General features: G+C 40.7%; 1 protein-coding gene across 2 annotated transcripts; it reads right to left on the minus strand.

Annotated features, from left to right (window-relative positions):
* Positions 1-3,588: 3,588 nt before the first annotated feature.
* Positions 3,589-13,583, minus strand: selenbp1 (selenium binding protein 1). 2 transcript variants are annotated; one of them, XM_008298345.1, is made up of 12 exons: positions 13,535-13,583; positions 11,461-11,514; positions 10,594-10,706; positions 9,259-9,444; positions 7,607-7,727; positions 6,710-6,892; positions 6,436-6,617; positions 5,747-5,825; positions 5,456-5,577; positions 5,275-5,367; positions 5,056-5,174; positions 3,589-4,841 (listed from the first exon to the last, which is right to left on the minus strand). In XM_008298345.1, exons 1-12 carry the CDS (start codon positions 13,536-13,538, stop codon positions 4,679-4,681), a joined length of 1,419 nt encoding a protein of 472 aa, XP_008296567.1. In that variant the 5' UTR covers positions 13,539-13,583; the 3' UTR covers positions 3,589-4,678. The 2 variants fall into 2 exon arrangements, with proteins under 2 accessions (XP_008296567.1, XP_008296566.1); XM_008298344.1 differs by lacking the exon at positions 13,535-13,583 and having other exon boundaries at positions 11,461-11,831.
* Between the last annotated feature and the right edge of the window lie 3,033 nt (positions 13,584-16,616).

Here is a 16,616-nt window from a genome sequence, read left to right on the forward strand (position 1 = left end):
TTCACTAAACTCTGACTTTTAGGAAATTTCGTAATCGTGTTTGTTGAACTTTACATTTTAATGTTTTTCAGATTTTCTTGGCGAAATTGTAAATCACAGTTATAAAGTGATTTCTTTCATTCAAGTTGTGTTTTATTCAGTCCGTTTCCATGTTAGCAGTCAGCTGTTACACACCTGTCCGACAGCTAACACCTGATACAAAGTCAAGGGTCCGAACACAAACTGAACTGAAGCTACAAGCGCTTTAATCCTCTTATTCAGGCGGTGTTAGCTTAGCACAAAGCTAACTTAGAAACACGCAGCGCACCGTTAGCCAGCGTTAGCATTAGCACATAGTGAGAGTGCTAAAGTGAAACAGACTGTTAGCTTCTTTAGCTGCAGCCCCTGTCAGTAGTAGCGGAGAAGCTAACGGTTAGCTCGCATTACACATGATCATCCAACGGTGGTTAAAAATCACTATAAGACAGTTTTGAAAGAATCACAGTTCAGTGAAGATCTTTCTAAAATACTCCAAAAAATGTTTGATCAATCGGATTAAAATAATTTTGTTCACTGAATAATAAACAAGACTTTTTATTGGTTTTCTGAAGTTGACTGTCAGAATAGAGTCTGCAGTAGCCGCTGGGCCGCCAGCTTTGTTATGGTTCAGAAACAAGTTAAAAACCTTCAATAAAAGACATTTTAGAGAAGATCTATTACCATCCAGATGTTCAGAAAGGTCTCTGAAGAGTACAGAGAGATTTTCAGAACAGCTGGAATAGATTAAGACGAGCTTCACTGTTTAAAACAGCGAAGCTTCATGAACTTCTGCAAATATTAACTGTTAGCTCCATGACTGCTGCTAACATGAGAAACACGGTTCATCCGCTGCGGGTTAAAACGGAGTCAGTCAGACAGTTACTTTGTCAGGTAATCAGACACAGTGTTAACCAGCTAACTAACTATTAGCAGCGTTAGCTTCCACCTCCAGGGAGAGTTAATCCACAAACACAAACACGGTTAGCATTAGCCAGCGGAACCAAGCCAACTGTTGCCCCTCAGCTGTTTATAAAGCGGCATGCTAAGCTAACATTAGCACAGGTAAGGGCTCCAGGTGCAGTGACAGGTTCAGGTCCGTCTGCCTCACCTGTTTACGGTTTAGCGGCTCTGAAATGATGTTTTATGTGCAGTTTGTCTCCTCCATTGATTCTGTCGGGTCTTCATCTCAGCTACCAGCCGGCAGGCGGCGCTGCTTCTACTTCAGCTTCTGCTCCTTCTGTCAGCACACGACTTCCGCTGCAGCGCTGCCACCTACCGGAGGGGCGGAGTCACAGCGTCACCTTCTGCACGTGGTTCACAGTTATTATCCATCCATTATTATTATCCATCCATCCATCCATTATCTATACACCGGTATATTATTATACTATATATCGTTGAAACCTGAAGTTTACATACACTGTAAAAAAAAAAAAAAAACGATACATATCCAATACTTTTCCCCTCACTGTCTGACATTAAATGTGACTAAACCTTTCCTGGTTTAAGTCAGTTAACGTCACCAAAATTATTTCTATTTGCTAAACACCAGAAGAGTGAGAGAGAACATTTTCTTTGAGACTTTTTAAAAATACTTTCATCAAAGTCAGAAGTTTACATACATTTCCTTAGTATTTGGCAGCATTGCCTTTAAACTGTATGACTTGGGTCGAGTGTTTTGGGTTTCCTTCCACAAGCTTCTCACAATAGTTTGATGAATTCTGGCCCATTCCTCCTGACAGAACTGGTAGAACTGAGTCAGGTTTGTTGGTCTCCTTCCTCCACACGCCTTTCCAGCTCTGCCCACAAATTTTCTGGATTGAGATCAGGGCTTTGTGATGACAACTCCAAAACACTGATTTTGTTGTCCTGAAGCCTCTTTGTAAATAATTTGGCAGCATGCTTCGGGTCATTGTCCAATTGGAAGACCCATTTGCGCCCATTTGGACTTTTTTAAACAAACATTTGACTCTTGGTGAAACAGGGCCGACAGATAAAGTCTATGTACAGTGTTTAACAAAGTTATTAGACCACCTGTCATAAAAACGAGGCAACATAAATATGCTAGAAAGCTTTCAAAAACTTGTTGAAAACTAAAAATGTCATTGTTACGTATCTGGCAAAGAACAAACGGAAGCAACTAAATAGTCCTTTTTCACACACAGCAAAGAACCTGATCTTTTGTTTGGTCTCCTTTGGCCTTGATAACAGCTGGCATTGTTTTATGTGCTTATCAACAGTCTATTTGGTTATCGAGTTCCAAATAGTTTCTAGGTGTTCCCACAGACTAGCTTTAGATGAAACCTTTGTGTGATCAATATTTGAATGTACTACATCCCAAATTTGTTCACTATTTGTTCCTGCTCCATAAATATAAAACCTGCCTATTTTATATGGTTTGAAGTGTTTTTAGAGCTCTTTCGTGTTGACCAAGTCCTCTGTCTGGATCATTTAGATTAACCACGTTATTCGTGGTATTTGTCTGCAGTTTTACAAGAAGAAAATGTTTTAATGTACAGACAGTTATAGTTAATGTTGACTATAGTGGAAACACAATATAAATACAGCTTGTTTTAGGAAAGTCTGGTTACAGTATTAAACAGTAAAGTTCAGACTCAACTGTAGAGTCTGTGATCAGTTTTGCAAGAATTAACAGATGAAGCAAAACATAACAGTAAGAAAATAAAAATTACACTAAAATCCCAAATAACCACAGCTGCAGGTATTTTAATGCCATTTTACAGAAACGTTAGTTTCAGTGTAAAAGCTCTTTGAGAGAACAGAATCATAATAAAACTTTTGTTTCTCAGAGACCTTTTTCCTGTTGCAGTGATGAAGTGTCGATGAATTAAAAATAAATCTTATTAATCTAGTGTGAAGTTACAAACTCTAAACTCTATTGGAATTCATACTATCATTATTACAGTTGTCCATCGGTGGGCTGCTATAGAGCGGAGTTTGAACCTGAAAGAAGGACATTCGAGGCCTGTAAACTGGTGGCCTTGTAACGTATGACCTTGAGACAAAGGTCAAGGTCTCACTGAAGGCCTTGAATCATCACAAATTTTAAATCCATTATAATGTTGAAAAGGTGTAAGATAAACACATAGCTTCTTATTAAAATCAGATAAGAACCCATATTGGTGATGTGACATTTGACCTTGGATCAAAGGTCATGGTCAAACTCAAGGTCATAAATCTTACGTGCTTCACTGAGGTGTAAATTACAGCAAATCGCTTTCCCTTCATGCAAAATATCTGATACATAATAGCCTAAGCTCTTGTTACATTATGTACCAATTTAAGGCAAAATCAAGGCAAGTTCTTCCTCAAGTAGTTGCACAGTGACACACAGAATCAGGTAAACACGCATACATTGGGCAACTATGTCCCTCTACTGTGGACTCTCTAGCTTCATTATTATTGTTTATTAATTATTTTTATATAATGATGTCATTGAATCAGCAGCAGAAAGCTAAGTCTCAGACTGACGACCGATTGGTCTGCTTGTTACTTGAAACACACCAGAACAGTCAGAAATCTGCTGGAAAAATGACACAAACACTGAAAGAAGATTTAATTTTCATTTTAATATGAAATTACAATTTTATGAAGAGAGAAAACAAAATCAACAAAAAAAGTGTATCTAAACATAAACTGATGTCGTGAATCAAGACTCAACAGATTTAACAGACATGAACAAATGTTTATATGCACTTGTGAAGATGATGTATATCAAGACAGTAGTAAGTTCCAGTGATTTCTAGGATGGAACCATTAAAACGCATGAATCTAGGCTAATCAGTCAGCGTGATTGGTTTTAACTGATCAAGAGAATTCATTCTGAGAATCTGATTAATGAAAACCACAACTGGTCTATTCACCTGAAGATTTGTTATTTTATTTAATGAAAACTCTGTTTCATGTTTGTTTCTTGCAGAGAACAGCAGCAGAGATTTCTGCCTGCAGCGCCCCCTGCTGTGTGGAGGCCGCGATTATCAGCAGCTCATCAGCCACAAATATGTAAAATCTGAGTTTCTAACACATCAGGTTGTAAGTGCTGCTGTTGTTTTTGATCACTAAAACATTATTCAACAGTCTTTGATTTTATTATAGGACATTCAAAAAGTTTTTCCACATTTACTTTTAGCAAAAATCATTTAAGAGCAACAATAAGGAAAAAAAAATCCAGGTTATTTAATGTATTTGTAGTTAATGCCCTTTATTCTCATTCAGAGATCTAAATCCTGTAATTTGTGTTTCTACTGTTAGTGTTTGAAAAAAGGAATGTAAAATCAGCTGGTACAAGACATAAAAGAATTTCTTCTTCGTAAAATAATTACAGTTTTTCAATATTTTTTATTCTCACACTGTGTATTCAAATGCATTTCGGTTGTTTGTTCTCATATATATTTTTGCGCCGTGAAATTGGAAGTAAAGTTGCTTTACTGTTTGAAGCTCAAATCAGAAATGGACAGAAACAGTTTTTACTTTTTGTTCAGTTTTTTGTAACCTCATTATGATTTGTTCTGAATATTATGATTCAAACAGATTTTTATTTTGCAGATTTGCTGTATTTGTGTTTGTAAAGGAGCCTGAAGATGAAATAAAAGCTGAAAATGGAGAGATGAAGTAAAAAGCAGCAGCTGAAGCTTCTTATTCACAGCCAGATGTCGGAGGTACAGTCTCCGCCTGGATATCTGAGCTCGTGGGCCAGAACCGGACCGTCAGGTTCTTTGCCGAAATCCACTAGAAAGTCCTCATTCAGGGAGAGGCCGCCATTGACAGTGTCCACATCAATCTGCATCATCACCGAACCTTCTCTGAACAAACACAGAAACAGAAAGAACATCAGTACACAGGATGTACACTGGTTTCAACTGATCACAAGTATGTGGACACTCATAGCACCAAGTGTACAGCAGTACTGTCCACATACTTTAATATGAAACACAAAAAACTGGAACTGGAACAGGACAACCACAGAACCTCTGGACCCCTCTGTGTCCGAGACCCTGCAGGCTCCCGAGTCAGTACCTGATCATGTCGGGGTAAAACTGTTTGTCCCAACCGCTGAACAGAGATGTTGTCACATAAAGTCTGCGACCGTCCAAACTGAGCTGCAACATCTGAGGACTTCCAGGGATGCGCTTCCCCTGAGAGACAGACAAGTGAGAGACAGTAAGGTGAGAGAGACAGGTGACAGGGAAACAGATGAAAGAGACTGACAGGTGGACTACCTCCTGGCTCTGTTACCTGGATGATGCGTGGCGGGGGCTGCGGCTGGTTCTCTGGATCCTCCAGGACTCTGACTGGTCCGTCATTGACAAGACTTCCTCCCAGAAACACCTGGAACAGACAGACAGGTGAGCTGTCTCTCTCTGAGGTGTGACCTGTTCGATTTATTCATTATCAGACAGGTGAATCAAAGTCAGACCTGGCCGACTAATCGAGGTTTCCTCCGGTCTGAGATGTCATACTGTCTGATGTCACCATGCAGCCAGTTACTGAAGTAGAGAAAACGGTCGTCCAATGAGAGCAGGATGTCTGTGATGAGACCTGTGCGGACAGGCAGTTGGCAGGTGAGATGGGCAAGACAGACAGGTAATAGACAGATGACAGGTGAGACAGACGGTTGACAGGTAACAAAAGAGAATGAGCGGTGACAGATAAGATAGACAGGTGTCAGGTGAATCAGACAGGTAATAGACAGGTGAGACTGACTTACTCGGCATCTCTGGCAGCATCCATCCCTCCACCTTCTTGCTGGGAACACTGATGACTTTCTCTGCAGCCCAGTCACCTTTCTGAGACACAGACATCACACTGAGATGTGCTAACAGGGGAGCTAAAGGCTAACATCAACATGCTAACATACAGCAGCCATGTTTACAAAAGGGTTGAAGGCTAACACTGGCACAATAGCAGACAAGCTAAAGGCTAATATTAGCATGATAACACACCATACTGGGGCTGTAGCCAGAGTAACAGAGAAGCTAAAGGCTAACATCAGTATGCTAGCATGCTCACAGTGCCAACATGCTGGTGTTCAGCAGCTACAATGTTTACTACATTCATCATCTTAGTGTTAGCATGCTACCATTAGCTAATTAGCAGTAAACACTGTAAAAACAGAATGCCTGCACACCATCAGCAGCAGCAATGAATGATTTGAAGTTTTGTTGTTGGAGACAGTTTGATTAATTGATTGATTTGTTTATAGAGACAAGATACTTTCTTCAATTGGTTCTTTACTGTTAGAGACCTGCTTCAGTCAGAGTTTTAATGAGAACAGATATGATATCCAAGCTTTAATTTTACTGCACCTTCATCACAAGGAAAGAAGTGATCACTGCTTGACTCTTAACATGTAGAGTGTAAGAACAACACAGGTCATCAGAGCCCTGCAGTACTGACTGGTGTTTTGTAGAACCGGAAGACGGTTCCCTTCAGAGCACATCCCACATATCCCTCGGTGGCACTTGGCTCGTGCAGGAACCGGACCTCCAGAGGAATGGCGCCGTCTTCACCCAGCTCCAGTGTCTGCAGCTTCCTGTGGGTGGTCCAGTCCCAAACATGGAGGGAACTGCCGTAGAGGCCTGAACACAGAACCAGAGAACTCAGATGAAGTTCTCAGATTTCACCCTAAGGGTACCAGCTGGAACCCTGCTGGGATCAGAACCTTTCTCACCTTCTTTAACGTGAGCAAGGTTAAATCCGTTGACCAGAGCTTTGGGCGCCCCCCACTCAGTGCTGATCATCACGTTGTGTCTTGGCTGGTACCAAAAGTCATAACCGAATGGCGCCGCCTCCCCCGGGTGCTCCCAGTTACCAATAACTTCGAACGTCTCGCCATCCAGCAGAACAAACCCACCTGAGAACACGATGGTTCATTAGAATGTCTGCAAGCGCTGGGACCAAAGAGGTATACTAGGAAGCAAGTTTGACATAGCCAGGCTTTCTATGTGTAAGTCAGCTCGACAAAAACTAAAGCTCCAGTCAGAGATCACCAGTATAACGAAGGTGTTCATCAACTTTCTTTGTCAACTCAGACTTTCTGCTTCAGACTCTATGCCTTCACATAAAAGGAAGCGTATAATGTGTCATGTAACTCTTCTTCTGCACAAAATGAAACAATCATGTGCAGCTGCTTCAGTCAACAAGTTGTTGCGATAGAGAACCCATGACAACATGATAAATAATCCACAGCTTCATTCAGTGATATTAGTAACGTACAGCTCAACATGTTTGCAGATAAAACACATTCCCTCAGCTCAGAATCAGTACGGTTCATAAAGAATCATCAGGAAACGGTTTGGATAAAGGGAGACGCTTCTTCCAGCCGATTTAAACCTAAAACTCTGAACATAACCTGGTCCCAACCAGGCTAGCAACATCAGTTGCCATGGATATCTAGCAGGTGAAAAGAGAACCACCTTCATGACGCTGAAAACTCTGACTTTATGCTCAACGTACCTCGCTGACCCACTAATCTCACTTTGTAGTACAGCCCTTAGGTGTGTTTGTGGTGTTGTTGTTCTACAGATGTGTTTGTGTTTTTATGTTGTTGCTTGTGTTGTTGTGTTACCTTTGCCGTTCCCATCTGGGTCTCCCATACAGCTGATCATGATCTGACCGCTGCCCAGACAGTGGCTGGTGTGAGGATTTGCCAGACCGCACTTCCAGAACAGATCGACCGGCTCCACCATCTGAACGCACAACAGTGACACAAAATGAAAACAACAACAGGACAACAGTAACACAGCAACAGTAACACAATAATAGGACAACAGTAACAAAACAGCAACACACCAAGAAGACAACAACATAACAATGAGACAACAACAATGCAGCAAGACACAAATTAACACAATTGGACGATGACAACAACAACAACAACAACAACAACAACAACAACAACAACAACAACAACAGAACAGGTCTTGGTGGAACAAGAACTCTTACTTCTGTGTTACTGACTTGAATTTTTCTTGAATATTAACCTGGTGGTTCTAGGTAATAGAATCACCAGGTTCTGATAGTTCTGCCTGGACACTTGCTGAGATCAGAAGCTGAGATTTGTGTTTTCTAACTTTGTGTTTCATCTTCCAGTCTGAAAGACGTTCTTCACTGCAGGAAACTGAAGGCCGTTTCAAGGAAACCCAAACTTTGTTCCGATTACACAACCCATCCCTGTAGAACTTCCATCATGGGACATGAAGTTCCCAGTCCAGGGTAGCAGCTGGCTCAGACATATTAGTGCTGTGATTAATTCCTAGCCTGCTGATCCAACACATTCTTGGTGTTTCACATGAACAGTCATATATCTGTCAGCTAAGTGTTCTTCAGTCTAACCTCAGGATGAACCTCCTCCCTGTTTTTATTCACTCTGTACAACTCAGTTCTGGTACTTACTGAACCCAAAGAAGTCAGATTTATAACAGCTGCTCCTTTCACACTGCAGAAACATAAAAAACTCTGATACAACCAGTGAGAAATGTGTTTGTTTCCAGGAAAAAATCCAACAAGTTCAGCAATAATGACAGGCTGTTATTAAACTGTGTAAACTGTCTGTAATGCTTCAGCAACAAATTCAGAAATTCAAGGTAAAAATGTTATGAACTGGATTGTCGGAATCAGGTCAGTGACTGTGGTCACTTTAGATTCTCCTCCATCAGCATCATAAATTCATCCTGCAGCATAACAACCAAAGCAAACTAAAACAAAAAGGTATAAAACTAGTCTAAAACTAGTCTAAAACCAGTCCAAAATTAGCCCCAAAATCATGTCCGAAACCAGTCAGAAACTGATCCAATACAGGTCTAGAACAAGCCCTAACATGAGCCTAAAACCAGAATCTTGATCTCAACATCATGGGTCCAGTCTAAGACAGACTGAATCCACAGAAGAACGGCAGTAAGTCTTCCAAGATGCTATTCTAGTATAAACCCAGAGTAAAACTAACCCGACCTAAAACCAGTACAAAGTTAAAACCCTGAAGTCAAAATCAGGAATTTTGTGAATTGCAGGTACACACAGACTCAGAGCCCACAGGTGGATGTTGGGGTGAAGATGGGGTCATGGGCAGCCTCAGAGCTGCAGTAAATCATTAGGTGTGTTAGATTTGTCTTTCAGTGAGAGCAGCAGGTCATTTGGGTGCAGTGATGGACTCACTGCCTGAACATGGGTTTAGACTTTGCTTTACTTCTGCAGAACAGCGTCAGTAAAACCTGAAGGTACCTTGTGGATTTTGGGCGCTCTTGGATTCGTCCCTACGTCGACCACGTAGACTCTGGAGGAGATCAGTGATGGCAGAATCAGACGATTTCGTGACTTGGAGGCATCTCCGAAGCAGCTGCTGCAGGCGTTCCAGCCAGAGTGATGCAGCTCGTCACGAAGGTTGGGCATCGGCAGCCGGTGGATCACCTATAACAACGTGCTCATGTTTATACAGGTACGGACAGAAAAACAAGAACATGTGGATCTGATTGATTCATAAATTGATTAAAGAAAACAGCTACAGACAAAGATTCAAAGGATAAAGACAGAGACAACAAACACCTGAAGGAGGAAGAAGAAGAGAAGGAAATGAAGCAGCAGCAGGAGAAACCTGATGAAGAACAAAAGATGTTTGTTATCAAACAGCTAAATTATTCAGATGAAAAACCAGTCTAAAACAACTCCTAAACTAATCTTAAACCAGTCTTAAATAGGCCCAAAAACCAGTCTACAACAAGTCCAAAAATTGTCTAAAACAACGTCTAAGCCTATCTAAAACCAATCTAAAAGCAGTCCAAAACCAATGTAAAATCAGTCTAAAACTAGCCCTCAAACCAGTCTACAAGTTTAACACCAAGTCCAAAATCAGTCTGCACATCTTAAAACCAGTCTGAAACCAGGTGAAAATCCAGTCGATAAACAGTCCTAAAACCAGCCCTAAAACTACTCTAAAATCTAATCCCTAAAACAGTCCAAAATCAGGTCCTAAACTGGCACTAAAACCAGTCCAACACCGGTCTAAAACCAGTCCTAAGACCAGTCCAAAACAAGTTCTAAACCACTTTAAAATCATCCTGTTATAAAAATTTAGTGTTATATGTGATGATTCAATGCTCTTTGTCCACTGTTGACGTACAGAAGGCTGTGAAAGATACTGTGCACAGAACTTGCAAAGAAATAACCAAGTCTGCACTATGTGCCTTGGTGGATGAAGAGCATCAGCAGATGTGAGCAGAGGAGAAATCTTTGGTATGTCTGTATAAATGCTACATTTCTTGACTCTGATGTCACTTGTTCTGTGCTGATTTGGAGCAGTTAGGACACCACTGAAGAATTTTCCAACCAAATCCCTAAACCAGTCCAAAACCACTCTAAAAACAGTCCAAAACCAATGTAAAATCTGTCAAAAACTAGCCCTAAAACCAGTCCAAAATCAGATCCTAAAGCGGCCCCTAAACCAGCCGACGCCTGTCTAAAACCTGTCAAAAACCCGTCCTAAAACTGGCCCTAAAACCAGTCTAAACCAGCACAGAACCAAAGCTGGACGACAGACGATACAGACTGGTTCGAGTCTACCTGGCTGTAGGTTGGTGACTTTGGGTCGACGTCAACAGTGGCCAGATAGTCGGGTTTCAGGACATCGGTGCCGCGGTAGATGCAGGGCAAGTAGACAATCTCCTCCCGAGGACCTGCAACCAGGACGACAGACAAACCCAGAGAACATGTTGGTTCTTTAAAGGGACACCAAATGGAGCTGAGCAGTCATTAATACTTCTGTTGTTCCCTTTGTGTGGTTTGTTATCTGCTCCTAAACATGTCTGGAAAGCATCTTGAAAGCAGGGGAAAGGCTGAACATTTACATGAAATAAACATACATGTGACATGACTGTGTTCAATGTGGAGTCAGAGGTGATGAAGAGAAGCGGCTTGTTGAATAAAACTACATTTTGACAGTAATGCTGAGAGGACCTGAACTGCAGATGTGAATTATTAGTTTTAAAAGGTTGCAGTCATTTTATTGGATTCATTTAACTCTGGCTGGTTTCCAAGATGTAATATTTTCTAAGATGATATAAAAACTTGATTCATGTTGCCGCGTTCTGTTGGTCAGGTGATTAGTTACTGATATCACAGATAACTGAGGAGGAGGAAGTGATAAGCCTGCTTTCAGAAGATCAGAACAGTGAAACATGGTCAGTTCAGGGATGGAAAGATATGGGCTGTAAAATCTGTCCTCAGGCTGAACTTAAACTTCAGTTAAACCAGGTCTACAATAGGTTTAGGTTCAACCTAGTTTGCAGTAGGCTTGAGTGAAACTGGGTCGGCAGCACGTTTACCTTAAACCAGTTTACCACTGCAGTGGGGTTTCAGTGATCATGTGACTCTGAGACGAGTTTTCTGGTCCGATAAAGTTCTCTTAATTGAACTGATGATGCCACTCACCCTTCATGGCGTCCAGCGGACTGCGGTATCCTGGTCCACATCCTGAACAGCTGGCTGGGGAACAACAGAGATCAACCTCCATCACAAACCTCTAACATGTAGACATGAAGCGCCTAAAACCCCCTAAAGAAAAGTCCTCACTGAGACAATAAACATAGTCAGGAGTCCTTCAATCTTGATGTCACCTTTGACCCTCAGAAATATTCTGATATTCTGCTTCAAGCTAAATGCTAGATGTTCAGCAGGTCGCTGCAAAAGGCTGAGCAGAGACTGATGTGGGTTTGGTTACAGTGACTGTGTGCTACATAACTACAAAGATACACCAAACAACCACAAGGAGACACCAAACACCTAAAAAGACAAACCAAACAACTACCAAGAGACACAAAACAAACACAAAGAACACAAAACCACCAGTCAGAGGTCATTGTCGCTGCCACAGTTAGAAATTCAATTTTCAATTCAATTCAATTTTATTTGTATAGCGCATATTTACAACAACAAGTCATCTCATAGCGCTTCACAAAGGCAGAGACAGAAACACCCAACAACCCAAAACATTTGGATTCCCTATAAGCTTCAGCAGTCCGCAAGCAGTCCGCAACAGTGGGAAGGAACCGAAAACCCCCACAGGGGAAAAAAAACCTCCAACAGAACCAGGCTCAGGGAGGGACGGCCATCTGCCTCGACCGGTTGGTGGAAACTCAATTTTATTCACTTTGTTAGTTAACCACCAGTTACAGACTTTAACACCAGCTGCTGGTTTCTGTGTTCTTTCCAGATGTTTTGTGAAATTGAGTCCAGATCATATGCCCAAAATCCAGTCTGGACTCTTTATTCTACAAATGGGGGACTGAAGTCCACAAACACCAAAGCAGTTCAAGACCAATAGGGATTCATTAAGTGACAGAAACACATTCAGCGTTATGTCACACACACACACAAACACACACACATACACACACACACACACACACACACGCACATTTTGCAGTTTAAAGGGTTTTTCTGTTGATCATTGTTGATCTCTCAGTTTTACAGCTGCAATAATCAATAATATTAATAACCAGAAAGGACTCTGATCAACTGTCGTTTAAAACTTTCATCAATAATCTGCAGAATAATAAATACTAAGGACAGATTGACCCTGCTGCTACTTTAAAAAGCAGCTTAAACCTGACAAATCTGTATTCACTTTGTGCAAACAGCCTTTAAAATTTGACGGAATGCAGCTTCGTTAGTCCTGAGCAGCACAGAGGCAGCAGCTACGCAGTGGACAAAAGTGGACAACAAAAAAACAGCACAAAGGTCAGTAAGAAACAAGCTAAGAGCTGCAGCTCTGCTCAGTCAGACTCCAGAAAAACATCAGATTTAAGCAGCGAGTTGTTTCAATCTCACTATCCTGAGTTAACTCTGTGAAAACAGCCTGTAAAATGGATGGAGTTTAGCTGCAGTTTAAATCTCACTAACTGTAATACAGTTTGTGCAAACAGCCAGGAAATTCAAATGGATTGCAGCTTCAGTAGTCTTTAGTTGTAGCTCTGCCCAACCAGAGTCCATCCGAAAAACATCCGATTTAAGCAGCAAGTTGCTTAACTCTCACTATCATGAGTTTACTCTGTGCAAACATCCTGTAAAATGTGACGGAATGCAGCTTCATTAGTCCAATCTGCACAGTGGACAGCAAGACACAGAACAAAGGTCAGTAACAGCCTGAGAGCTGCAGCTCTGACCAACCAGACTCCATAAGAAAAATGTCAGATGTAGGCAGAAGATTGTTTAAATCTCACCAACTTGGTTTTCTTTCTTTCTGTATTTGTGTGTGTGTGTGTGTGTGTGTGTGTATGTGTGTGTGCGTGTGTGCGCGTGTGCAAACAGCATGTAAAATGTGACAAACTACAGAAAGGCAGCAGCTGCTCAGGAGTGGACGGCAGAAAACAGAACAAAGGTCAGAACTAACAAACCACCTGCCTGAGAGCTGCAGCTCTGCCCAACCAAAGTCTATGAGAAAAATATCAGATTTAAGCAGCTGGGATGCAGTGCAATTGCAACAGTGATGCAGAGATAAACTCACCCATGTCTGCACTGCTGGTCCGATCCTGCAGGTCTGGACTCCCTCAGACCAGATCCACTGAGAGAACACCAGGGGAAGGCGCTTCAAAGGCTGTTTGTGAGTGACCAGCCAATCAGAGGGGAGGGGTGGGCCTCCATGTTAACCCTGATTTACTATCAGGCCTGAACAGCAACATGTTTCTGACTGAACTCACCTGCAGCTGGTGTTATAACAGGGTCAGAACAGGGTCCATGGGAGCTGCAGGTGGATGAGGGGCCAAAAAGAGATCAAAGCATCCAGGCCAGTGTCTGTATAAAATGTTTAGCAGTTAATTCAGTGACCAGAAAGACATAGAAAACCAGCAGAGATGCTTAAGCACCTCATGCTGAGCTAAGGGTTCTGGGCCTCCGGTTGGAATAACATCAACCTTCCTGTTGGAGGCTCGAAGTTTCCTCTGAATCACTGACTAAAGTAAAACCAGGACCAGTAGCTGTGATGAACTCAAACACCTGATGTTGCCTTTAGTTTCTAATCTCAGTCTCTCAGCAGATACAGATCAGTGTAATAAATAATGGAATATACTTTATGTACCAGATGTTAATGATAAACTTTAATGAGTTCTATGTTGTCTTTTTTTTAGAAGCAATGTTTACAATTATTCATACCCTTGAAATTCTTTTATTTATTTATTTATTTTTTTCTGTCACTTGTTTCTGTCATTTCCAGCCAGAAGAAATCTGTTGGTCAAATAAGAACTCGCTATAAATCTGAATATATCTGTGAAAGTGCTAGCTGTGCTTGAACAGTGTTGTGGTTCCAGCAGAGATGTCTGTTTTGAAGCTGATAGGAATCTTCAACAGCTCAGAGGACAATCTCCGACTGGTCAGCCAAAGTTCACAGGAAACTTCAGTTACACAATGAATAGAGGTCAGATCAGCAGCACAAACACTGTTTCTACTGCAGCCGCAACTGATCAGCCTCTAATGATTCATTATTCTGATCATCAATTCATCAGCTTGAGTTATTTTTTTAAATACAACAGTCTGAACTTTGTGATTGAAGCTTCTTCATTTGAATGTTTTCTGGTTTCTTTCATCCTGTATGACAGTAAATTTGAATATCTTTATATCCACACTGATCCACATTTTTCACCATTTTAAATCTCAAACAACTGATTGATTCATCCAGAAAATAATCCACAGATTAATCAGCCGTTGTTTAGCTGTTTAGTTTCAGTTCTGCAGTTTGACTCTCGCTGTGGTTTGTTTGCAGTGACATGATTTTTGCATGAATTCAAGAGAAACTATTATTAAATCTAAATTTTTGTTGCGCCTCAGGGAACAACTTAAGATTATTTTCATTAGTGATTAATTTGTTAATTATTTTTGACTCTAAAATGTCACAGGACGGTGAAAATGTCCATCAGGGTGTCTCAAAGATGATAAAAGCCTGTTTAGTTCGATCAACAGTCAGAAAGTCAGTGAACCATAAGAGCTGCAAACATTAGAACATTAGACATACATGAGATTTTCAGAAATTTACTAGAAAAGGACCCACGTGAAGTTTCACATTTATTTCTGAGGAGTATGATGTTTCTGTCAAACACAACATCTGTACAGTTACAACATTCATCATCATCAATGGTCCAGACCGGCCAATCAGCATCCAGATCTGATTCATAATTTTCCTGTAATGTAAAGTTTCCCTGTGATGGTAAAGTAACTTGTTGTAATGTAAACTGTTTCAGACATTTAATTAATTAGTTGAATTGAATAAATTAAAATTCACACTCACCTTTGTCTGCTCTGTGGGTGAACCTACAGATACCAACATGATGTCGTGAAACTGGATCCAAAACAGATTCTATTTTATTGTAATAACATTTCAGTTTTCGTATTATTGTAATAAATTTATTGCAACGACCCCCTTTGTGTTTGTACTGAGGTTAACTTCCTTCTTAGTTCTGTAGAATAAACTTATTTTAGTCTCTCCTCCTTTGTTCAGCCTTTAGTTAGGTGGTAATCAACCGTGGATGAGCCCAAAATGTATGACTGTGATGGAATATTCTAATTAAATGCATGTAATGGTCACATAACGGACTACAAGTAACCTTCAGGTGACCTCTGTGCAGAACTTGGAGGGAATGAATCCTCGTCATTATGAGAAAACACTCTTGATGCTTTCTTGTGGAGGCAGTGTGATTCTCAGACATGCTGTTCTTGCTTCCACCTCCGAATAACAGAAATCTTTAAAGAATTTGTGGACCTGATTGTATAGAATATTTGATGTATTTCCTGGAGGCTCTGTGCAGCTCATTCACAGACAGAGTGTATGTGAGTCTACAGAGGATGAATTAAACCTCTAGAAAGACAAACCTATTGTCAGCAGGATCATGAAGGACGTCTGGGATGAAACCCAAACCAGTTTAAAAGATGATTGCCTGAATATCCAAGAAATGTTTCTGCTTTTACTTATTCTTTTAAATAACACACTAATGCTTTTAATTTAAAATATTTCTCTACATTTTAAAATTCACTAAAAGGAGATTTGATAGTTTTGAATAAGTCTTGTGTGTTTTTTTTTTTTCTTTAATAGGGAAAAATGGTGGCAAATCAAAACAAGAAATGTCCACATGTTTATAATGTGCCAAACTCTCTGAATGTTCAATATATAATTATCAGTAATGTTAAAAAAAAAAAAAAGATGTTGAATAACTTTACATCTGCATAATGAGTTTGGTTTGGTTATTGTGAAACAATGACAAGCTTTGAGAGCTGGATTGGAAGAAAAGCAGAGAATAGGAGGAAGACAAAGGTGTTCGAGGCAGACTGGATTCATATTTCCTGTGGTTGGAAGAAGCAGCTTAACTATAACCTGGTCTCAGTGCTTAAACTGGATCCTGATCCGGATTCGGCTCCACTGAGGAGACAACATAGCAAACGTGGTCATCATCCACCAGAACCACTCGATGGACTTGACCACAAGAAGAGAGGTAGAAGGAGTTCAGTGTAGTTCAGTGATGCCAGAATAAGTTTCACAACAGCTACAAGCTTTTTGTCAGCACTTTAAACCACTTCTGAACCGCAACATTCTCATGATTCAG

This window comes from Stegastes partitus, unplaced genomic scaffold (assembly GCF_000690725.1).
Source record: "Stegastes partitus isolate 25-593 unplaced genomic scaffold, Stegastes_partitus-1.0.2 Scaffold1307, whole genome shotgun sequence".
NCBI lineage: Eukaryota > Metazoa > Chordata > Actinopteri > Pomacentridae > Stegastes > Stegastes partitus.

What these genes read in the sequence shown, in the direction of transcription:
- selenbp1 (XM_008298344.1), bottom strand. Translation starts at nt 11,542, where the DNA reads ATGGAGGTTGATCTCTGTTGTTCCCCAGCCAGCTGTTCAGGATGTGGA. An exon ending in GAGCGCCCAAAATCCACAAG is followed by an intron (nt 7,728 to 9,258) that starts GTACCTTCAGGT and finishes TTGTGCGTTCAG; the next exon opens with ATGGTGGAGCCGGTCGATCT. An exon ending in CCCAGATGGGAACGGCAAAG is followed by an intron (nt 6,893 to 7,606) that starts GTAACACAACAA and finishes TCGTGTTCTCAG; the next exon opens with GTGGGTTTGTTCTGCTGGAT.